This window comes from Rhizophagus irregularis, chromosome 5 (genome assembly GCF_026210795.1).
Source record: "Rhizophagus irregularis chromosome 5, complete sequence".
Lineage (NCBI taxonomy): Eukaryota > Fungi > Glomeromycota > Glomeromycetes > Glomerales > Glomeraceae > Rhizophagus > Rhizophagus irregularis.
The window spans coordinates 3,882,101-3,906,847 of NC_089433.1; the positions used below are offsets into that span (position 1 = coordinate 3,882,101).

The window sequence follows — 24,747 nt, forward strand, 5'->3', positions numbered from 1 at the left end:
TATAACTTATATGTTAATAAGTATTAAACAGAATAAAATCAGCATGAAACAAATTTGATAGACTTCGTCTATATTGTTACATGACAAAAAAAAAACGAGGATAATTTTTTCCTATAATAATTACGAAACATCCCTAATTACTGAAGTACGTAAATTAAAGACATATCTATGGCACAATGCTAATAATCAGAATCAACTTCAGATCATACAAGCACGAAATTTCATTTTAAATGGATAAGTGTAGATAATATTAATAGTATTGATGTATCGTATCATACCATCTTAAAAAGACAACGCTTCGCTATTACTTTGATCTTGGGGAAGCATTAACGAAATGGCATGAACTTTATATAGCATTGAAATATGGGATTTGGCAGCTCAATCTCTAGTTGCTGATGTAGCTTTTCAAAGATGTTTCGGGAGCAGTTCCTCGAAAAAGAATCGAAAGAACTCGAAAGGTTCGGCAATAAGGGTAGGACTATGCTAGGACGAGTTAAAACTTTTTTACTATCGTCATACGGGTTGTCTAGAGGTGATATTAGATATGTAATTGCTAAAATGTTTCGTAGATAATTATTTTCGCTGTGTCAAGTTCATTCTCGAGCACCAAAGATTCTAAAGTCATTGAAATAAGTAGTTGGAACTTGGAAGCGATAAAGAAATAGTGGCTTCAAGACACTCAAAAAGTTGGTAATGATATTATTCATTCACTCATACACATCCAGATTTGCAAAATGCAGTTTACGCGTAATAAGTTTATATTCAAAGAATATAAGCGCTGCTAAATTTTTCAAATATGTACATAATAATAATATCTAATTAAAATTAATCTCCCAAAGTTATTTATTAAGCTTGAATTATGATTAATTTATAGGTATTACAAAAATTATTAAGTATTAAGCTATTCGTTCATTATTCGCTCACTTTTTTCGCTCACTTTTCGTTTACTTTTTCACTCACTTCTCCACTCGCTTCTCCACTCACTTCATCCACTTTTTCACTCGCTTCTCCACTCACTTCATCTACTTTTTCACTCGCTTCTCCACTCACTTCATCCACTTTTTCACTCGCTTTTCCACTCACTTCATCCACTTTTTCACTCGCTTCTTCACTCGCTTCTCCACTGAGTCCACTCACTTCTTCACTCACTTTTTCGCTCACTTTTTCGCTAACTTCTTCATTCACTTTTTCGCTCGCTTCCTCGCTAACTTCTTCATTCACTTTTTCGCTCGCTTCCTCGCTAACTTCTTCACTCACTTTTTCGATCAATTCTTCGTTAACTTTTTCACTCACTTTTTCGATCACTTCTTCGCTAACTTCTTCACTCGCTTTTTCACTTAATTCTTCGCTAACTTCTCCACTCACTTTTTCGTTTACTTCTTCGCTCACTTCTTCGTTAACCTCTTTACTCACTTTTTCGCTCAATTCTTCGCTTATTTTATTTTCGATCTTAGGTATCTTAGGTGGAGTGAGTGATTCAATTTTAGCCAGTAATTCTATAATACGTGACTAATAACAAAAAAAAAAATACGAATATTTATGTTAAGTAAATTATGTAAAAAATATGTATGAAAAAATCACACACACTAAATATATACCTGTAATTCTTCGTTATGCTTTTTAACTTCATCAAATTGAGTTTCCAACTTTTTGAATTCTTTATCCCTCTTATCTCTTTCAAATGACCATATCATCATCTAAAATTATTATCCGATTAATAGAATTAATTATGAATTAAAGAATATTTCATATTTGAAAGGAAAATCATTATACTTGTTTTTCCAACGCTTTTTCAGGTCTTTCTATGTTTTTTGTAGAATTCTCCAATTGAATTTTTAGATCATCAATAACAAGAGATTGCGAACTAATAAATAAGACAAACAATCAATATATATCATCCCAATTTATGTGTCTCCACTGCTTCTCTATTTTATAAACTTGTAGAAATTCACGAAAAAAATTCCTTACCTAATGGTGGAACTTAATTGTTGAATCTCATGTTCTCCAGATTTCAACATCATTTCCATTTTATGCCAATTCCCTACTAAAGTCTCCATTAATCTTTTTTGTTCTTGAAATTTTATCGTATCAGCTTCCCTGTAATAAAAAAAATAAATAAATGAATAAATATGTTATTTCTAATTATTTTGGATCGTTAATATCGTTAATTAAAAAAAAAAAATATTAAAATATTATGAATTAATCCCTTCTTTATTTACCATAACATAAGTTGTTTTGTCAATTGATCAATGGTGTGTTCGTACTCTGTTAATTTTTGAAGTTGGGGCTCATGTAATTTGATTTGATTCTCAAGTGAGAAACATCTGAAGATAAAGTATTATATAGTTATCATATAATTTTCGTTGCCATTACAAGTAAATACAATACATTATTTACTTACTTCGCACTTAACACCTCGATTTGTTTATTTTGCGCGTCTATTACAAGCTAAAAAAAAAAGATGAAATAGTAAAATCATTAATTTAAATCATTCAAAAACCCGTAAATATATTTTCAAATACGTTAAAGATTCTTCTTACCTTAGATTCGCTTAATTCTTGTTCTAATTTATCTAAAACACTCTTCCATTCTTTTTTCTCGTTTTTATATTGTTTCAATTTATTATTTAATTCATTCTCCCATTGAACGTGTTTCTTTTTTGTATTAGCAGTTTCAGTTTTTTGTCTATCAAACGCGGCTTGAGTTTGTGATAATTGTGATTTTAATATTTTACATGTATTATATAAATTTTGTCTTTCAGCTTCAACTGTACTATCTAATATATGATCACGATGTAATCTACCAATATGTTGAAGATGTTGTTGTTTAAGATAAAGTTCAAAATTTAATTCATTCCTCAAAAGCATTATTTCACGTTGTAAATATGCCACACTCGCTTGCGTGTTTGTAGTGTTTGTAGTCGGTGGTGATTCATTTTCAGGTGGCGAAGTAGGATGATTAACAGTTAGAAAATTTGAATATGATATTATCCTGGATGCCTGAAATAAAATTATTTTTTTTTAAAAATTTTTTTTTAATAATTTTTGTAAAAATAATTTTAATTTTAAGATATAAACTAAAGTAAAATGATATAGACTTAAGTAAAATCCACTTACCCAAGGATCATCCCCTACAACAATATCAGCACCACTTTTAAGAGCCTGATGAACATCCATAATTTCATGTATAGAAATTGCTTGTGAAGGACGTCTTGCTTTTTGAGTTTTCTTTTCAATTATTTTAGTATCAGCTTCTTCTAACACTATTTTAGTTAGATTTTCCAATTCATTTGAATTATTTGAATTAGAAGAAGCATTCTCCATATCATAACTAACGCATTCGGCAACTACATCAGCAGGTTCAAGTTTCATCCATCTTGATGTATCTGAAAGTTCTTTCTCTGAATCGCTCATTATAAGATTTGGGTGAAGTGTATGAATTCGTAATAATGACTAAAATAAAATTTTTTTTTTAAAAAAAAAAATAATAAAATGGAAAAGAAATAAAGTTTAAAGTCTTTAATTTATTACCATACTTCTCGCTCTTATAATATCATCATCAAATTTTTCAATTAAAGGAACATTATTCATCTCTTTAATCCAACCAGAAGGATCTTTTAAAAATTTTACAGTATTACATGGAAACATTCCATACAAAAATGTAAAAAGTTGCTTACAACTTGGTGGACTTGATGGTGCATTATCAAAAGTCGAATCTGTAAAAAAAAAAATCAAAAAAAAAAATTTTTTTTTAAAAGATATTAAATAGAAAATAAATATGCATATTTTAAATTAAAGTTTACCACATCGATTCCAATCTACAACATTCAACTTTTCTGATGTTTTTTGATCATCATCATCATCGTCGTCGTCGTCATCACTTTCCACAATCTCATCAGGAAAATCAACGGGTCTCGAAATATGTTTATCCCAACATATAATCCTGCTAAATATAATATACAGTCCAGGAAGATAAGTAGTAACAGATATACATATATGAGGTAATAACATAATTAAAGTAGTTAGTGAAAGGGAAATCAAAGTTGTGGATGTATCCCGCTATAATTTTTAAATATACAAATAAAAATTATTAAAAATCAACTAAAAAAAACACTAAAAATTCAAAAGAACGGTACCTGAAGTGAGGTTAATAAAGAATCAAGAAGTGGAGTCTCTAATATTTGATGAATATGTAAATTCTGGAAAAAAATAAATAAATAAAGGATTAAAATATAAAAGTAATAAAAAATAAATAAAATAAAATAAAAAATAAAATATAAACCTGTTTTCTTATAAATTCACCAAATAATGTTAAGACTTGTAGCCTATAAGTACTTTGAACAAAATATGAATTTAATAAAATAAAAAATTCCTAACATAAAAAAATATATATATATATATATATGATTTAATAAAAATTAATAAAAATAAATATTATATAATTTTTAAATTTATTTTATATTACCTTTGTTTCAACAGCACCAAATTCTCTCAATAAACTATCTAAATTACGACACCAAAATGCATGAGTCTGTTCTCCTACTGTTCCATCATCTCCTCCAGCAGCTATCCCTACACTACTAGATTCTTTTAAATATAATTCAAGTATTTCCTTTCTAAATTCCTTAACCTTATCGGTTTCACATGTTAATACATCTTTAACTAATCCTTTTACTTGTTCTACAATATCCTTTGGTTGTAAAGGTGAATGTAATACATGAATTAATACACTATTCCACCAATCAGATATTATAATATCAGGTCCTAATATGGGTAATAAAGCTTTTAAACATTTTAGAAAACTACAAAATTTATTTGGAAAATCTTTTATAGTATTATATAATTGAAGTAATTCTGAAGAAATTTTTTTAATTTTATCAGCTTTTTGTTGTTCGACGTTAGATTCTTGTGTCGTTATAAAATTTTCAATCGAATCTATTATAGGTTGAACGTTTGCATTTGATGAGTTAACTACGGTCGAAATATTTTTTAAAATGTCTTTTAACGTTGCCATTTTAAAATAAATACAAGAATAAAATAATTAATATCAATATTTTTAATTTCTATAAAAAATATTACAAAATTTATAAAGTAAGAAAATGAGGAAAAATTTTTCTTTTATTGCATTTTGGAGATTGATGATCGTATACTGAAGTGGTAAATGATGTAATACCACGTGATCGTGACCGAAACCAGTAAAACGTAATCTAATAGTAACAAGTCAGGAAAGATCATCCGATTAAAAACCTTTAGGGAGGGATTTTTTTCATAGGATGAAATTCTAAAATAGCTAGGATCGAATACTATTCAATAATTTCGGTTCAAATTTTCTATTCGTGACATTGATTACTATTCAATAATTTCGGTTCAAATTTCTACACGCGACTTTGAATAATTTCTTTTCATACCAAAAAAATTCTGTACTGTAAGTACAAATACGAAAATTTATATTTCCAATATCCATCAATAATAGCAAGAATGATGAATTAGCAAGACTGATGAATTTATTGATAAATTTAATACCATCAAAAGGTTATTTCATTTAATAATAATATTTAATAATAATAACATTTTAAAAGTGTTTTAATTATTTAAATATACCTTATTAATTATCAGATCTGACCTTTTTTTAATACTGTATGTCCGATCAGATAAACTCATAAGTTCTTCCAGAACATTCTTTACAACAGTACAATAATGGAAATAATGAAATAAAATAATTTTCACAAAAAAAAAAATATAGCTTTTGGAGCAATGCTTTGTATACTTTTTTTTATACACGATTAAAAAAATTCTTTTTTTTTTCCTTTTTTTAATAATAAATAATATTATTATCATAAATTGTATAGTTTGTATATATATAATTTTTTTTAAAATTTAAAATTTTTAAAATATAATTAAAATAAAAAAAAAAAAAATAAAAAAATAAATCCAATTCTTAAAAAAAAAATATCATCATTTGTTGTGTTCTTTAGAAAAACGAAAATTTTTGTGCCATTAGTTTTTTTAAAAAGTACGAAAAAGTTTGCCTGTTCCCTCTCCTCTCTAATTAATATATACATATATATTACCGATATACGAAATATTTACATTATAATTTTTTTTTTTTTTTTTTTTTGAAATATTAAAAATTAAATAAAAGATATAAAGCTTTTGATACTTAAAATAATAAATAAAAAATTCATCATAATTAATATAATGGGAAGTAATACTTAACTAAATTAATTGCATAAATAATATTTTCATGGGAAATTTCTATATATATTATATACATACTTTTAATTTTTTCTTTTCTTTTTAAAAAAAAATCTACGAGAAAACTTATCATAAGTGTGGGATGGGAGGGAGGCATTAAAAAAAAAAAAATCGTTATCACGAGAATATAGTATATTTAGTATATCAAAATAATTAAATACGTAATATAACGAAAACGAAATTTACTATAATCGATTTTATAGAATTATGTTCGGTTCTAATTTATTTGATTTTTGATTTTTAAAAAAAAAATTAATATCCCCATGTCACTGGGTGTGATAAAAGAGGATTAGTCGCTCTATCCGAATTTGGAGCGTTACGGGGTGACGATGGGGTAGACGCAGTTGAATCAGTTGGAGTAGGAGGATTGTTGTAATAATCCTGATATTTTTTAAGCATGTAAAAATCGTTTGTTTTTTGAGATGGTGATGGTAATGAAGCGAAAGTTGAAATTTTTTCCTGAACAGCAGGAAGATTTAAAGGAGGTAGTTTAATCGGATGTTGATTATCTATCAACATTGCATTAGAGTCAAGTGGGTTTTCTAAATCCGGAGCGGGAGGAAGTAAGACTTCAATTCCCGAAGATACATTAACAATTGACATTGAGTTTTTTTTTCGGGAAGTTCGATTAGGTGTTGGTAAAGCCATACGATTTTGCGAAGAATTATGAGAATTATGTGTATTAAAAATATGGCCAAATTGTTGATTCAATTCAGTAATTGGAGGTAAGGTTGTTTTATTATTTAACATATTAGGAGAATCCATTTCGGAGACTTGCATGGTTGTCACATGATTTCTATGCATGGTCACGGGGTAAATTGGAATAGGTTTTCGCAAAATTGGTAATTGTTGTGTTTCTACGGGAACATTAATATCTCGAGAATACGTACCTAAGATTTTGTCACAAAAAAAGAATTAATTTAAAGAAATAATTTTTATTTTTTATTTTTTTACATACTTAAATATTTACCATGGGTATATCTTTCCCGCGAACGTGATATAGGGATACCATGTGACTGAGAAGCATCAGTGGTAATCCCAGTATCATCATCAATGATAACAATCGGGGCATTAGCGGGTATGATCGGCACAGAGCGAACGGCAGGACGGGTATTACCATGAGCAAGCATCTGTTCAATTTGACTTCGAAGATTTGGATTTTCCTGCAGAACATTTTCTATTCTACGAGCTGGACTCTTGATCACTTCAACGTTTCCATTACGTGGACCTCTTTTCTTTGCGGTTCCAGTGAATTCACAACGTTGACCAGCTCTTATACAGTTAGTGCAAGGAGAAATCCCTGTACATTTTACTTTTTTTTTCTGACATGCCTTGCATGCCACGGTCACTTTGGACCTGTTCATTAAGATAAAGTTCTAAAAATAAAATATAAAAAATAAAAATAAAAAAAAATTAAAAATAAATAAGAATAATGATAAAAATAAAAAAAATAAATAAATAAATAAATAAACAAAGAAAATATAATTTTATAAGTAAAAAAAAAAAAAAATCTAAATGATTTTTTTAAATCTTTTTTTTTTTTTTCTATATAAAAAAGTGTGACAGAAAGATTTATTATATTATATTATTAAAAATAATATTTTGGTTGTACCGGCAAAACTCCTTAGAGGGTTCGACCGAGAGTTTTAAAACAGATTGGAAAAAAAGGTACCCAAACTGGTGAAGAAGGGAAGGAAACCAGTGAATAACGTATGAATAAAGAGGATTAATTATGAAAAAAGAACTTTGAACAAAAAACCAATTTTGCTAACAGTCAGTCACATAAATAAGACTGACAAAATAAGTCAAAAATTAAAATGGGATAGTAAAATAAAAGTGGTGTAACTTAATTGGCACCAGACATTGGCAAATAGAAGGTAATACAATTTGTTTGTATATTTCAATATTTTACCAATATTTACCATGTGTGTATCATGGTTCCCCATTCCTTTGTGATCAAAACAAATTCCAAAAATGGAAAGATGTAACATATGTAACTGCGCCCCAACTCGCAAAAACTAAATACTTTTCTGGTGGGGGAAAATCTTATATTTCCCAAGATATCTTGTATACAAGTTAAAGTTTTAAATTTTTCCTGGGTCCTGGTTGTACCAGTGTCGGACTAATATTAAACTTTAACCAAAATTGATAATTTGGGTCGTACAACAAGAATAATACGTTACAACACGTCATCAAACGTATCATACGATCGGTTTAATTGGATAATTCAAAGATCTGAATGAGTCAAAGATATTATTGTTAAAAAAAAAAAATTGCATAAAAGAAATGCAAAAATTGTATAAATATTTTGAAGATTGCTTAATAGAAAAAAAGTTCGACCGTATTTGATTCCGTCATTTCCGCGATACATGAATCAAAAATGTAATAATGGAATATCGGGAATAAACAAACAATAATGCTATTAATACCGGTTAAACATTTAGTACTCAATTTTTGAGGGGTAATAAAGAAATTATAAATAATAATGCAAAAAATCTATTATGAAAAAAAAAAAAAAAAAATTTTTTCCTTTGATATTGATTGCATATAACCCCTTATTTATTAATAATCACATTGAATGGTTTAAACGTGGCAAACATTATGATTTGGATGGGCGACATGAATTTAAAATACAATGTTGTATTAAATAAAATAATGTAAATAACGCCAATCCAAATACGGCAAAGCCCGTAATTTTATTTTACTGCGCCACACAATAATTTAATCATTCGACACATTGTTGTTTTGTTTGTGTATTTGGGCGCAAAATTTTATATGTATTATTATTTTGTGTTCATTATTTTTTTTTTGTGATCAGGCGGGGCAAAAGATATACAAGGATAAAAAAAATACAAATACCGATTTGATTAAATAACTACTCATCGATGTTTTGTCTACAATCATATTTTTCCGTTTTATACCGTCAATCAATTTTTATTAATTTTCTTCATTTACAAATATAAAAAAAAAACATTGACGCATAAATATTGATGCGTTACCGTTTAAATATATTCGGTAACAAATAAATTTTTTTTAAAGGGCTTGTCCTACTTTTTGATGGCAAATAGAGAATTTCATTTAAAGTTAAACGCCCAATCTGATACATTAAGGGGCTAAGCCCCAACAAAAACAAAAATGTCATTAGAAAAAAATGTCATGCTTATAAAATGAATTTTATTGGATAATTTTGGTACATCATTATCTTTTCAAAACAATAAAGTAAATGAACAATAGTTAATTTCATTCATTATTCTTTTTAATTTTTTTTTTTTTTATATTATAATACGGAAAAACTCGAATAAAACAAATTATTATAAATTTGATGTAATTCATTTCTAACTTTGACATGATCGGTTCGTGTTTTTCTCGGTTCGGAATAAATATTTTTTCTTCAGTATTCCAAAAAAGGAAATCGTGGAAAAAAGTTTTTTTTTTTGGCGCCAAAATTCATATTTTGGAAATTTGTGTAGATCCAATCGCAAGGTTTCATAAGTGATCTATAGATTAAAATTAAAATGTCATCAGTCGTACTATAGAGTTACATTACATGGATTACGTTACATTGTTACGTAATTCAATTTACCTACATGCCATTGTATTTTTTTTTTGCATTTTCTTCCAATTAAAGTATTTATCTTATGAAAGAAAATGATTAATATTTTAATTTCTCGATTGTAACCGAAAAATTTTTTTTTTACAATGAATCCATAAACAGTTAAACCTTTTTATTACATTTTTGTGTAATGTAAAATTTTTATGAGAATTAAACTTTAATTTTTTTCTGTACAATGAAAAAAAAGATTCTTTCATATATATAATTAATTAATTCCCTAATCCCTACTTTTTTCCGAATTATTATAATCAAAAGTTAAATAACAAATAATTGCACAAAATATTAACATTAAAATATTATTTGTTCTTACTATATTTACTATGAGATTCCTAAACTGAATAGCTGGGAAAGGTTTATACAATTTAAGAAATTTTTGGAATTCCGGAATCCCATAATATTTTAATTGTATAATAAAAAAACAATTGATTAAGGTAATATGGCGTCAAATATAATGAATATTCGTCCATTATTAATAAATTTACACAAATTTGACAAATTCGTTTTAATGTTTCTACGCCCAACCGTCCAATTATGTAATTTGAATTATTTAAAATTTAACTGGTTTGTATTATGTGGCCTGACTATAGCGTGACCAAAACAAATATACAAAAAAAGTTAATTCTGGTTGGTTGAATAATTAAAAATTAGCCATATTAAACCTTTTTACAAAGAGAAAATAAAAACTCCCATGATTTTCATATCAAATTTAGTTTTTTCTGCACACATCTTTTGTACTATGTTGATAATCATTAATCCATTAATCCTTTGTCCCTGCGCGTTCTGCGCATCCTGCGCTCCTCTTAACCTTTTATTTTTAAAGAAGGAATTGACGAATTAAAAATATTCTTTCCTCTTTTTAATGAATTGAAAATTTTACTTTTTGACATTTATTATACAATTTTATTATTATTATTATTATTATTATTATTCACAAACAAACAAATAATCATTATATTTTATAAATATTATTATTATTATTATTATTATTATTATTATTATTATTATTATTATTATTATTATTATTATTATTTGCGTTTTGCGCCACGTTTTACATCATTATTTCTCGTCTCTATTGTTTAACAATTTTTAATTGGTTTCCTAAATATTGCAAATATTATTAATTTTAATTGTAGTAGATCTTAGTCTTTTGAATAAATAAAAATATCGGAAAAACTCACGTTTTTCCCAAATTAAGAAATGTATTAATAATTAATTACTTTTATTAATCATTAATTACCTCATAATTTATCTCTTAAACTGTTAATATAAAATAATGACTAAAATTACAATGAGAAATGTATATAGTTGACGCACATGTTTGCATGTGTTTTGTTATAAACATTCCAAATTTAGTTACTTTTACATTGTAATTCTTAAAATAAAGCATCGTAATCACATAATGCATTGCATCCCTTTCAATTTTGTTTCATTAGTCAAATTGATCAATTATCATTTGTCAAAAAATTTTTTTTTTTATCGCCTATTAGTGATTAGTGTGACAAATTGTAAATCCTAAAATCTCGCCAAGAATATACATTTAATGTTGATTTAATTTTGATTTAATGTTGATTTAATGTTGATTTAATGTTGGTAAAAATATTAAAATTATCACATATGATGTGACATTTAATTTTTATTAGTGTTTGATTTGCTTTGATTTGCAAATTTACGATAAAATTAACAAACTGTCAATTAATAAACAAATAATAAATATTAGTAAACAATATATTTATGGTAAAAAAATATATATATAAATTCAGTGGTTTAACATTTGCATAGTAATAATAAATAAATGATTAAATGATTGTTAATTTTATGAAATTTATTATTAGCTTTATGAACGTAGCTTTATTGGATGTAGCTTTATTAAATTCATTATTAGATTTTATTAATTTATTATTAGTTTTATTAACTTATTATCAGCTTTTATTAATTTTTATAATTTTTTATTAACTTTATTAAATTTATTATGGAGGTTGAAACCGTCAAAAAACCCCTTAACCGGTTAATTAATCGGTTAATATGAAAAATATTTAAAAATTTTTTTTTGCTGAAAATTGTACCGATTTTTGATTTTACCTACACATTTAGTTGAAAGAAGATTATTTTTCATCAATACCATTATTAATAAATAGGAAAACGTACGAACTGGCCGGGGTTAATGCTAACGCTGTCTCGTGCAAGTGCATAACTCCAAAACTAGGGCCAGTTCGTACGTTAATATCATACACTCCCACTGTACGTTAAGGACGCCCATTAAAAACTTCGAGTTTGGGAACACACACGACTGAAATCAAGTAAATCTGAACAGAATTATGGATTTATGGTCAAAATAGTTTTAACCAACCTCTAATTTATTAATAGTTTTTATTTAAATTTATTAAATTGTTAAATTCATTACTGTATTAGTTCGTTGCTTTATTAAATCATTATTAGTTTCGTGGATGTAGCTTTTGTTAAATTTATTAGTTTTTATTAAATTTATTATTAACTTTTATTAATTTATTATCGTTATTAGCTTTTATTAAATTTATTAATTTTAGGCCATACAAACTTTGATTTTATGGTTTTCATAATATAAAAATTTCATCAATAACACGGCAACCCGGCTTTTTAATTTTTTCTTCAAAAATTTTATGTGAAATTTTTTTTTTACAAAAACTGACCCGGCCGGACTATGAAACCCATTTTTTACCACTTTGTGTCGCCTTATTATTTTAAGCTTTATAAAATTTGTTAATTTATTTACGTGTTCTTCAATTCTGTTACGCATACAATTTACAAGTTCTTCTATGAGATTTATTTCCATTTCTCCTAATCTCATTATAATCAGCAAAACACCTATAATAAATTTAATTTAAATTAATAAAATTTCTTAATTATAAAATAAAAACAAAACATATGCCTGATTGAAACTTACAACCAACAGAATTCATATTTACAATGTTTAACAGTACAAGTCATATGGTCGCATCCTCCATTTTTGGTAATTCTTACGCCACATTTGGGACATGACTTGGTTTCTCTTTCGAGTAAACTTTTTGTAGCTTTGTCTTCACCTAATTTTCTATTATTATATTCACTACAAGTTAATCCCTTATGCCAAGGAACATCGTGAGTATAACAGTATTTTTGACCGCAAGATTCACATGTCATTATGGGTGAGGCGTCTAATATTAAAAAGAAATTAAATTATCATTAATTTTTCTTTAAAAATAAATTTAAATAATCGTTATTATTACCTCCTTCAAAATTAATTTGACCGGCACCACATCTAGAATTTTTACACCATCTAAATTCTGGCAATTTGCTTAACGTTTGAGTAAGCATTAATTTATCATATCTTTCAAATGCTTGTTTACTTGCGATCCTTTTTATATCCCTATGTTGTAATTCTTTTTTACAACCAGAAGACGGACAACAAATTTCTATATTACCCTTACTTTCTAACTGTGCTTGAATATGCTTATCAACACATAATTTACAAACATCTAATTCATGGTTACAATCTGCAGTTACTTGTAAGAATAGGTGCCTTGGAAGAAGTTCAAAACAAATTTGGCATTCTTCTTTCATCATTTTAGAAATGTTTTAAAATTTTGTATTTCTATTATTTGGAAGGGGATGAATATTAATATTTTTATTTGTTTCAACAAAAAAAAAGTTCACACTTATAAATGCGTACGACAGATGCTTTTCCATAAAAATCAATATCCGTTAAAAACACTGATGCAAGAATCACCTTCTTGACACGGCATTATTATGCACTGTATGACAAACATTCTTTTCTTGACTCGAAACAGTAAAAATTACCTTCTTGACCATCTTCGTATTACTTTTTACTGTATTAGTGATAAACAATTTTTTTTTTGGATATTTTAATAAAAATATCTTGTTAAAATCAAATTTATTGTTAATAATATATATTAAAATAAAAAAAAAATTAATTTCTCATAAAATCTTAAAACAATCAAGTACCGTAATTATTTAAAAATATTATAAATCTGTTTATTATTAATAGTAATGTCTTGCAAAAAAAAAAACAATTCTTTTTGTGTCTATAATCTTTGAATGATAATGTAATAACAACGCATTAATGTTTTTAAAATTTAAAGAAAATGTTTGGTTTGTGATACATATTTTGACAAGGAAGTCAAAGTCTGATACTTTTTGCCCCTGATCGACAAATTGCAATGTAAAATATAACCATAAAAAGAATTTTTTTTTTTTTTTTTTTTTTTGCGACAATTCTTGTTTTTAAGAATCAAAAACTTTAAAAACATCAAAATTTTTATTAAGATTTTATTATTTACATTAATGTATGAAAAAATAACTATTTTAACAATTTAATATAGTTTACAACTGTAGTGACTTTTGAAAAAAGAATCTTGACAATAAGTGTTCATATATACATAAAATGTAACTAAATATATACAAAGTAAAAGATTTAAAAATATTATACTTTGATAACTGGGAAAGACTTTTTTTTTTAATATCAGCAGTGAATGTATGTATGCACGGGGCTTCAGGCTATTAATGCATGATGGTGTCGCATACCTTGTATTTAAGCCAATCTCTGTTGTATTCCTACCCTGCCATACATTACTTATTTATTCCACAAAAATATCTTGTTCAATGGATTATAGTACAAGGGATAAAGGATCTCAACAAATCACTTCTCATAACTTAAAATTATGTGATTTTGAAGATGGATTAACGTACTGTATGTGTAATAATGGATTAGATTATATAGAAATATAGTGAAACTGATCTCTTTGCAGCCTTATGCTCGACTTTAGTAATTGTACATTAGAATGTTCGAACAAATTTTGTAGACGAAAAATTTTTTTTTTATTTCATTTTTTATTTTCGGTTATTTATCAGAAGTTTAGATTTTAGAATTCCAAAAAAAAAATCGCAAATTCACCTCAATGCTGGTGATCGGTTAAACAGGTTTTTTAAAGAAATTACAATGATGGAAAGGAAGTATTTTAGGTATAGCTATATGCAGTGATGTGCATTGGAAGATTCCAATAGCTTCCAAATCTTCCAATGTACATCACTTGCTATATGTACAATTTACATATACTGTACATAAAATAAAATGTTCCGGAATACGTTTCTTTTAAAGTAACATTCATGTCCATTGGCCAATCACCTTTGATGTGAAGCCGATCAGGAAGAAGTGGTGAGAGAAGGAAAGGTGGGAAAGATGAGAGGAAAGTCAAGAGAGAAAAGGTAAAAGAGGGAAAAGGTAAGAGAGGGAAAAGGCTAAGGAAAAAATAGCCTAATATCAATATTAGCTATATTAGCTTAAAGAAAGTGGGATTCAATAAGGAGATTGATCGAAAGATTTTTTTTCTTAATATATTCGTGGCACTATTTTATTAATTAGATTTCGTATTTCTACAAAATACGTAATTACAATGTGTGACTACCTACCCGGCCTGCAAATGTATACATTGAAAGACCGATGAAAAGTAATTCATTGCATCACATATTTTTTTAATCATCTTTCTACAGACCAAAATAAATTATTCTTTCTTTTGGTTAAAGATTTTTAAAAAGTTTAAAAAGTCCAAAATTGTTACACTGTCGACGTCACTATTATCACGTGATCAATTATCAGTCGTTGAATCTTATGTAATTATTAACCAATGAGCTCAATGTTTCAGCAGTTACGTGATTCTTTAACTGCAGAGGTGTCTACTTTTACTTTTCCTCAACGTTCAGTTAGTTTTATGGTTTAGTCTACCTACTTACTAGCATAGTTTCATTTTCTTTTTATATATATTTGGTTCTATACTGTCTTAATTCGGTCGGGTTTTTAGTCAGTTTTATATAGAATACTAGTTAGGGCTCGATTTTATTGAGTGAAGTTCGACATTGTATTTTTTTTTATAATTTATTAGTCTGTAAATTTCTTCAATGTAGTCATCCTAGCTAGCCATAAAATAAATAAATAAATAAATTGTTAAACAATGGTTGGGCCACCCTATATCTCTAAACGAAGGGTGTGGTCCTAATTAATTGGGATAAAAGTTAAAGATCTACACATATAGATTGACCCTGTAGCACTTCGGTGCACATTCTTTTATTGTAATAGACTTTGATTACCACTCTTTTGAAATAAAATAAATAAATAAATAAATAAATTATAAATCTTATATATAAATTATTATTTGAAAATAGAAAAAATCATACTTTTGAATAAAAAAAATGTTTCAGATCGATATAAATTTCATTGAGTTGCACTTTTTGTTGCATTTATTGAGTCGAAAATTTACATGCGTGCGTCTATATACGCTCCTTATTCGGTTATTGATAATTATGTACGAAAAATGAGGAAATACTCAATAATTTCATTTCCTTGATCTACTATGTATTATCGTTAGGACATTCGGTCTAGTTTTAGTACTCAAAAGGTCAGGGTTGGAATAGTACATAAAAGGGTAACAATATAGAGTATCCTCATAGAATGATGTGTAAATCCTTCCTTTTTTGAATAATGCCAGGCGGAATTACGTAATTCTGGACTTGGCCGAGCTCTTGTTACCTATTTATATACTATTTGGTCTCACTGCGTAGTTTATTGAGAGTTAAGTCGCATGGAATACCTTGGAATCTGTTTCTGTTACATCTCCAGGGTGTGACTTAAGGATTTTATCTTAATATGTAAAATATTAAACCGTAAATCAATATTCAATTGGGACAGGGGCACAGGGGTTATCTTCTAAATTTTATACTAAATTTTATATTAATGTCTAATCAAAAAATCAAAAGGAATTTCATTTCTTCTTTAATTTTAGCCAGTTCTTATTAGGATCGAGAAACCGTATCAGGTAATTTAGATTAGGATACGTCATTAGATGAGACATACATCGGAGAAGATCCTGAAATATATAAAAAGTCAGAGGCGGTCAAAATAATTTTACTATCATATTAGACACATTTTTTCAGGGCCAGAATTATGATAATTTTGGCCAGTATCCAAATAAAGTAATGGCTTTCCACCAGGATTATCTATAACCTTTTCATAGTATCGCTGTCAACTATTAAATCGGGAAATTTCTGTTTTATTAAAAAACAATCCAAGATTTTAAAATTCAATAACTTTATATTTATTTAATTTGGATTTAAATAATAATAATAATAATAAAAGTTTAAGAATGCATAATAAAGAATAATATAAAATATTAACGCCAAAAAAATACTAAAAAAAAATTTTTTCTTATGGAAATATATCCAAGAGTAAGTATGTTACATGATGATGTAATTCTTTGAGATACTATTGTAGAATTTTAAAAGAAAATATGAAAAAAATTCAGAATAAGATGGGAATAACATCAATCTTAATAGGAATTTGTTTTTAATGTAGCAACAATATAAATAATCAAATGACTCATAAGAAGAATAATCATGCATCGGGACCTAAATTGTGATTATGATCAGTAACCATCAGTTTTGCTAATAATGACTCAATAAGTTTACATCATATTTTCCCATGAAATATTCTATAAAAAATCATGAAATTTCTTTTTTCTTTTATACTTTTTATACTTGCACTCTTTTTTATTTTTATTTATACTCACACTCGCGCTTTTTTTTTATTTTTTTCTGTACTTACACTCGTACTTATTAAGTTTGAAGAAATATTCTTTCTTTACCGCGTTTTTTAACTCCCTGTTCAGAAACGCAAAAAATATCTCTAGTCTTTCGGCCGCTCCTAGTCAAAAAAAGTTTCGGCGAAACTTTCTTACTTTCGTTAAAAATTTTTGTTATTTCCTTTCAAAGAAAACTTATTGTAAACAAATGACGAAGACATACAGTACTAAAAAAATTGTTTAAAGATAGTTATGAACACTTATTCAATAATAGCCTTCCTTTCTTTTTTCTAAAAACGAAAGCTTAACGTTAAAGAAAAAATTGGAATAAGCGTCAAACCTGAATAGACAGTAATATATTCTATTATTCTGGTAAGTGGAAATGACTAAGCTGGGATGTATAAGGGACTAGTGCACCTAGAGTGCTTTGGTTATCCTCCTCTTCTAGAAGTCTGGTTACCTTCAATGAGAAAAAAATACTGTATCAGTATGTCTCAAGCTATGTCGCAGACTTCTGTATGTGGGGCCCGTCCCTTTGGTGGTGGGTCTCATGTCTTATTATCAATGTGACAGTACCTCTGCACGAGTTTGATCACTCACGATATACGTTAATGTCAGTTGATAGTAGGCATGGGGGCTTGAATTTGTCTTTTCTGCAAAGCTTACTTAGAGTACTCGAGTCTTCTAACCTATTTTACTATATTTTATATTTTTAGATTTCATTTATTCAGCTTTTTACTTTACAGTAAGGATTTAGGATCGGTATGTTAGATTTTTGTTATTTGTTTTAATTTTAAGTTCTAGTATTTGCAATTAATGATAGTTTTAAAAATTTTCATTAACATTTTAACTGTTTTTTATTATATAATATTTACTTACACTTTAAAAAAAAATCGCGATAAAATAATCAATTGAAATTATATGTACTATTTATAAAATAAAATAATAAGTTTCCATCTCTTATAATGAAATCGCACTGTTTTTTTAGTTACTGCTGCTAAAGTTTGTGTTTGTCCTGCAGAGGAGGTAGTGCAGCTTTTGCAATATAAATTTTTAACGTTAAATCACGTAACTTCAAACCGTTGTATACCTGAGAGAATGCTATCGTTGTGGGTGGTGAAGACTGAAGAAATTAACAGTCGTAGCGTTTGCAAGCGTGAGTAATATTTAAGCTTGAACTGATGTTGTAAGAATTGGCGTTGTTTATTTTATTAAAAATTAGTTAATGAAATAAATTTTGTAATTTGTGTTAATATAATCATATGGAATATTATAATCAAAAAAAAAATTTCGTTTTACAATCTTTACAATTTCTTATTTTTTATTTTTTAGTTGATTAAATAATCATAGTCATTAAAAATAAATAATTCTGTATCCAATCAACTTTGATGTGATCGATGATTAATCTTTTTCGATCACGAGTCAACTAAAATTTATATTATATCAGTATGTGTATTCCTATGCTAACAGCACACCCTAATATAATATTCTAATGAATGATGATGATAATATTTATAGTGAGTGTTATCTTAGTGATATTAATTTATAATTTAAATGTAATTTCTATTATTACACGCTCATTAGGATTGTGCGGAATTCATTGTACCGATATTTTTGTTATCATGCCCGATATTTTTAATGATGATCGACAATATAATTATATTAGCACACGCACTAATCCTAATATCACGTATAATAATATTGTTATTGAACGGGGCTATATCGGCCTTCGGCCGATATTTTGACGCCCCTTCAATAACATACAATTATCATATTTATTAAAACAATCACCACATAAAAAATTCATATATTTATTATTCCTATGTTATAAAGTGTCGTAGGATAACGACAAATATTTATGCGGTCTCATGGAAAGTATTTGATTAACGCTATTCTTTAATTGTTCAGCACTTCACCTCCTGAATACATGCGTAACAAGCTCTCCGCGAAGTTTTTAAAGTATCAGTACTCAAATTATTCGGTATTTGGATTTCAAACTTACCGAACTCACTCATCTCAATAATATATTTGTATCATCATAAATAAGAACATAAACTGTAAAGGTTTCTTTTATGCTAATAAATAATCTATTCTTCCATTCTATATTTAGAGTAAGTTTATTAAAAACAAAAAATATATAGATTATCTTTAGTAAATCAATAGAACTCTTTAAGTTTCGGCAAATCACTTGCTTACTGTAATAATTTTCTTTCTATCAAGCTTTTTTGACTATATGTATACTTTGAAAGTACACGACTTGTAAATTTCCTATAATCCTTATTTAAACTTCATATCAGGCAATCTGACGAATGGCAGATCCAGATTCTCAAAAATGTGAACAGAAGTAAACCACAAATAGCCAGTTCACTAACGACTTGAAAAAACTTTTTAACACTGGAAACAGAGTTTTTATTAGAGTTTTATTACATTAGTCTTTCTCATAATTAGGGTGTGATCCGGTCAAATTCGGTCTTGAAAAAAATTGAATCCGTATTTAGATCCTTATCCGCTCGAAAAAAAAACACGTATATGAACCATCCGGATTATGGATTTAATCAAATTTTGACCGGATGATTAAATAGCACATATCATTGTCGTATTTATTAAATTTCATTCAGCCAATCCTATTCACCATCATATTCACCATCATCATACAGTATTCACCGGATTGAACGGATTGGGTTTCAGATGACCGGGATCACACCTTTACTCATAATAATACTACTGTATTAACAGTTAATGTCAAATCTTTATCATTCAGAGTTAGACGTGTATAATAATTATAGTGAATTTTTGTAAAATATTAAGATCGGAATCTATAATCTATACTATCCATTGTTTATTTCATGCAGACGAAAATTTCGGGAGAACCAAAACTTGTACTATTCACAATATTTATTTTAGGAGACATAAAGTATATACTGAATATTATATTTACATTTTATATAAATAATAAGTTAATCTTTAACAATATGATGATATTCTTTCATCGGCAAATTCGTATTGCTCATACCTTAAATGCAAACCCTTAGTGTAACTTGTAATTTACTTTGTAGTACGTGTAAAATGTAGATTTGATCCATTTTATTTATAATGAAACATTTTTTTTTACTAATCGACAAAATTTTTTCTTCCTTTTTTTCGTAAATCTTAATTTAAATTTTTTTTCTTCATTTATAAAAATGAGTTCAAAGACTGATAATGTTAATTTAGATAAATATGATGAAGAACAAGTTAAGTTGATGCAAGAAATGTGTATTGTAGTTAACGAAAAAGATGAAAAAATTGGGGCGGATACCAAAAAAAATTGTATGTTATTTTTTTTTTTTTATAAAAATTTAAGAGTTTTGATAACGGGTTAAATAACCTGGGTTAAATCACCCCCTAAAAAGATATATTTTATATCAATATTTTTTTTTTTAAAAAAAAAAGATTATTTGTGTTATTATTCATTTCACTTGATATTATAGAGTATAATAACCAATTTTTCTTATATTTTTGACAATGTCTCTCATTTTTATTGTAATTCATAGTTTACAATTTTTTTTTTTGAAATTTAGGCAAAATTATAATAATTATATAAAATTTACTAGTGGGTTAAATCACCCTGGGTTAAAATTAGTATTATACAAAATTCAAAACCTTTTAATTCTTTATAATTTAAAAAAAAATTAATCCAATTTTTTTTTTATCTTCTAAGGTCATTTAATGGAAAATATTAATAAAGGACTTTTACACAGAGCATTTTCAGTATTTCTTTTTAATTCAGAAAATAAATTATTATTACAACAACGTGCAAATGAAAAAATTACATTTCCTGATCTTTGGACAAATACTTGTTGTTCTCATCCATTAAATACACCTTTAGAATTAGAGGAAGAAGCTCAAATTGGTGAGATGATTGATGAAATTATATCTAAAATTTTTTAAATTTTTATTTTGTTTTAATAAGCTTTCTTTTCTTTTTTTTTGTTAATATAGGAGCACGTCGAGCGGCTCAACGAAAATTAGAGCACGAATTGGGTATTAAACCGGAAAAAGTTCCTCTTGATGATTTTGTATTCTTGACTAGAATTCATTATTTAGCTCCCTCAGATGGACTTTGGGGCGAACACGAAGGTAATAAGATTATTAATTTATATAATAAATATAACAATATAACAGCTCGAAACTAATATTTCTTCATAATTTTTATTTTTAGTCGATTATATTCTTTTTATTCGAGGGGATTTTACTTTTGATGACATTGTAGTGAATAAAAATGAAGTGAAAGCTGCTGAATTTTTATCTTTGGATGAATTACGCAAAAAATTCAACAATCCTGGCGGTAAGTTATTGTAGACGCTTAATGTTTATAATGATAAATACATTAATAATATTTTTTTTTTTTTTCAAAGATTGGAAATATACTCCATGGTTTAAACTTATTTGCGAAAATTTTTTGTTTAAATGGTGGGAAAATTTGGATGATTTAGAATCAAGTAAAGATGTTTTGACGATTCATAAATTAGGTTTTTGATTAAGATCTTAATTATTTTAAAATTTAAACTAAATAAATTATTTTTTGATGTTATTTTAAATTTTGTTCGTTTAGATAGATAGTTACATGATAATTAAAAAAATTTAAATATCGTAAACCTTCTTTTTATTCATCTTAAGAATGTTTTAAATTGCAACCACCTCGATATCTAAAAGTCTCGCCACATTGTTTGCTAATACTACCGAGCCAACCATGTGGCAACAGTTTATTAATAGTATTAATTTTAGAAAGTATGTTAATGATAGTTTCAAACCACTAAACAACTTTTCCTTAATAAAGGAAGTCAATTCTAAATTTTGTTAATGTATTAATGAATGAAATTATTCCTAATTTTGTATAATGAATTTTGTCGGATTAAATAATATGCAAAATGAAAGTATTTCATGGTAATGTACAACGTGCAATAATAGTACTTCTCTTATCAAATTATTGTCTTTGATCAAAATTATTAGTTAATAAAAAAAGTCAAATTGACCTATTCTAAATATTCTAATGATTAAACAAATTCACAAATGTTCGATCACTTTTTTCACAATCGCTTGTGATATTTTAATATGATGACTAAAATAGTATGATATATTTAAACTTATAGTCTTAATAGTTAATTGATGCTGATACAATTTATTTAAAAATTATTTTGGAACACTTCCTTCAGGCTCAATAAATCCTTTTCGAGATGCATCTTCTAGAAATGTTTTTAGCCGTGACATTGCAGCAGGAGAAGAAGTTAGGAGTGCTTTTATTTCTGGAGGAGGCTGGTGAACATAAGCTTTAAAAATGACATAAAGTATTTTTGTAGCTTGTCCTTTATATACTTGTACCACTTGCGCACCAGCAACCTACGAAGGTAACTTTCTTAGAAAATAAAACAAAACAAAAAAACATGACAAATGCAATATTCCTTACCTTGAGGAAAGTATATAAAAGGAATGGAGTGATTTTTTGAGGTGGTAAATTCAACAATCGCGCCAACCAAATCCATGCATGATCCATTGAATATGGATTAATTCGATCTAAAGGTGATTAAATTTAAGTAAACAAGTAAAAATGAATTTAATTTTAACATACTTACTGGGAATCAATGGAACAGTTTGCATTATAGCGCAATACAAAGCTAGAATTGCACACATCCTTTTGAAATATGCGTCTTCTTCTTCATTTTGTTTGTAGCCCATTTTTTTCCTAAGATCATTAATATTTTGATTCTAAAATTCAAAGAAGATAACGTTAAAATAAATTAATTATAATTGTGATAATTTAACTTATAATAAAAATTAAACCCTACCGAAAGTCTGGCATAATATCTTGGTAATACGTATGGACATTTTTTGACAAACCGAGCCATCATGAATTTTTCCATAAAATCGGAATGCTCTGTTGAAACTAGAACAGATACATGAGCAAATGGAAAAGCTGCGGCTTCATTGGATAATACATCAACTTCAGCATGTTTCTAAGTTTATAATATAGATTAATTGAAACAAACAAACAACAAATAATTGAGTGAAAAATCAAAATCTACAAAATAAGAAACAAACCACAATGCCTTTTGCCGTATAATTAAGGAGAAAATAATAAAGTCTCTGATTATTTTGAGCGGTTTTAAACATTCTATCTAACCGAGAAGCCTTTTGATAGCATATATACAGTATTTTAGTATATAGAAAATGAATAACGAAAAAAAAATTTCAATAATAACGAATTTTATACATACGATATCAATTATTTTCGTCCTATCATTAGTAAGGGTATTTAATGCTAAGGTTATATTTTTCCTCGAGTCTAAAGAAGCTTGCTTTAATTGAGGATCCTTTGCAATATTGTCATTAATAAGTTTTAGGTATTGTCGGTATCTTTCTTCTTCCTTCAAGGCTTCATCTGATGCAAGTTTATTCAGGGCTTTTTTCTCAGCCTCTATTTTTTCGTTTTCCTTAGCTACTTTTTTTCTTCGGCTGCTTTTATCGCCTCCTCTTCCTTTTTTTTTCTGCAGCGGCTGCTTCTTTTTGAGCCTTAATAGCTGCTAAAGCTTGTCTTTTCTTTTCATCCTCCGCTAATTGACGATTTATTTCTTCTTGTTTTTTTGCTTGTAATCTACGATCGTAATTCTAAAATAAAATGAGTAATTATTATTGAAGAAGATATATAAGTTATTACATTATGAAATCAGATCAAATTATTTTCTCACTAAATCCCGTACAATTGTAATGATTTTGAATAATTGGACAGACCTCTGCCTCTTGACTCCATTTTGCTTGTTCAACTTGAAAATCTTTTTGTCTTCTAAGTCTCTCTTTCTCACTAAAACAATATAGAATTAAAAATAAGAATGGTTTATTATAAAAACATCGGCGAACTTACTATTGCAGGTTTATTTTTTCACAAAATTTTTGCCATTGTTTATATTTTTCTTCCCGCATTCGTTCTGCTTCTTCATATCTTTTTTTCACTTCTTCTCTAGCTAATAAAATATCATGTTCGTGCTCTCTTTCTCTCTGTTCTAAAGTTTGCTATAAAGGAGAAAAGTTTTAATATTCAACAATAATAACGAATTTAAATTTAACAAACTTCACAAACCTGTATTAGTTCGTTCCTCCACTTTATTTTCTCACTTTCGAACCTATCACTTTCACATGCAACAAAATCCAACTCTTCTTGTGTTACTGGCTTCTGCATTCTATATAAACAAGAGATACAAACAGGGAGAAATTAATGTAAGGAAAACGTCTGAATATTGAA

The 24,747-nt window shown here is 27.1% G+C and overlaps 5 protein-coding genes across 5 annotated transcripts; 1 reads left to right on the forward strand and 4 right to left on the reverse strand.

The window, feature by feature from the left end:
* Positions 1-933: 933 nt before the first annotated feature.
* Positions 934-5,013, reverse strand: OCT59_025369 (uncharacterized protein; the record flags this gene model as incomplete). Its single annotated transcript, XM_025309927.1, has 13 exons — positions 934-1,509; positions 1,599-1,697; positions 1,774-1,864; positions 1,969-2,097; positions 2,220-2,324; positions 2,402-2,448; positions 2,541-2,999; positions 3,117-3,452; positions 3,531-3,715; positions 3,803-4,058; positions 4,136-4,198; positions 4,282-4,371; positions 4,465-5,013. 13 exons carry the CDS (start codon positions 5,011-5,013, stop codon positions 934-936), a joined length of 2,985 nt encoding a protein of 994 aa, XP_025188199.1.
* Positions 5,014-6,506: 1,493 nt separating this feature from the next.
* OCT59_025370 (uncharacterized protein) lies at positions 6,507-8,036 on the reverse strand (the record flags this gene model as incomplete). Its single annotated transcript, XM_025313136.2, has 3 exons — positions 7,867-8,036; positions 7,225-7,630; positions 6,507-7,144 (listed from the first exon to the last, which is right to left on the reverse strand). The coding sequence occupies exons 2-3, from the start codon at positions 7,616-7,618 to the stop codon at positions 6,507-6,509; spliced, it is 1,032 nt and encodes a 343-aa protein (XP_025188198.2). The 5' UTR covers positions 7,619-7,630; positions 7,867-8,036.
* Positions 8,037-12,361: 4,325 nt separating this feature from the next.
* On the reverse strand, positions 12,362-13,469 carry OCT59_025371 (uncharacterized protein). Its single transcript, XM_025324071.2, has 3 exons — positions 13,110-13,469; positions 12,788-13,037; positions 12,362-12,708 (listed from the first exon to the last, which is right to left on the reverse strand). Exons 1-3 carry the CDS (start codon positions 13,444-13,446, stop codon positions 12,633-12,635), a joined length of 663 nt encoding a protein of 220 aa, XP_025188197.2. The 5' UTR covers positions 13,447-13,469; the 3' UTR covers positions 12,362-12,632.
* Positions 13,470-20,653: 7,184 nt separating this feature from the next.
* Positions 20,654-22,107, forward strand: OCT59_025372 (isopentenyl-diphosphate delta-isomerase idi1; the record flags this gene model as incomplete). The annotated part of the gene is made up of 5 exons (XM_025309926.2): positions 20,654-20,780; positions 21,172-21,363; positions 21,453-21,590; positions 21,673-21,798; positions 21,869-22,107. 5 exons carry the CDS (start codon positions 20,654-20,656, stop codon positions 21,988-21,990), a joined length of 705 nt encoding a protein of 234 aa, XP_025188195.1. The 3' UTR covers positions 21,991-22,107.
* Positions 22,076-24,684, reverse strand: OCT59_025373 (uncharacterized protein; the record flags this gene model as incomplete). The annotated part of the gene is made up of 9 exons (XM_025313135.2): positions 22,076-22,850; positions 22,918-23,024; positions 23,084-23,216; positions 23,297-23,464; positions 23,550-23,639; positions 23,726-23,995; positions 24,240-24,309; positions 24,370-24,518; positions 24,586-24,684. The coding sequence occupies 9 exons, from the start codon at positions 24,682-24,684 to the stop codon at positions 22,644-22,646; spliced, it is 1,293 nt and encodes a 430-aa protein (XP_025188194.2). The 3' UTR covers positions 22,076-22,643.
* Between the last annotated feature and the right edge of the window lie 63 nt (positions 24,685-24,747).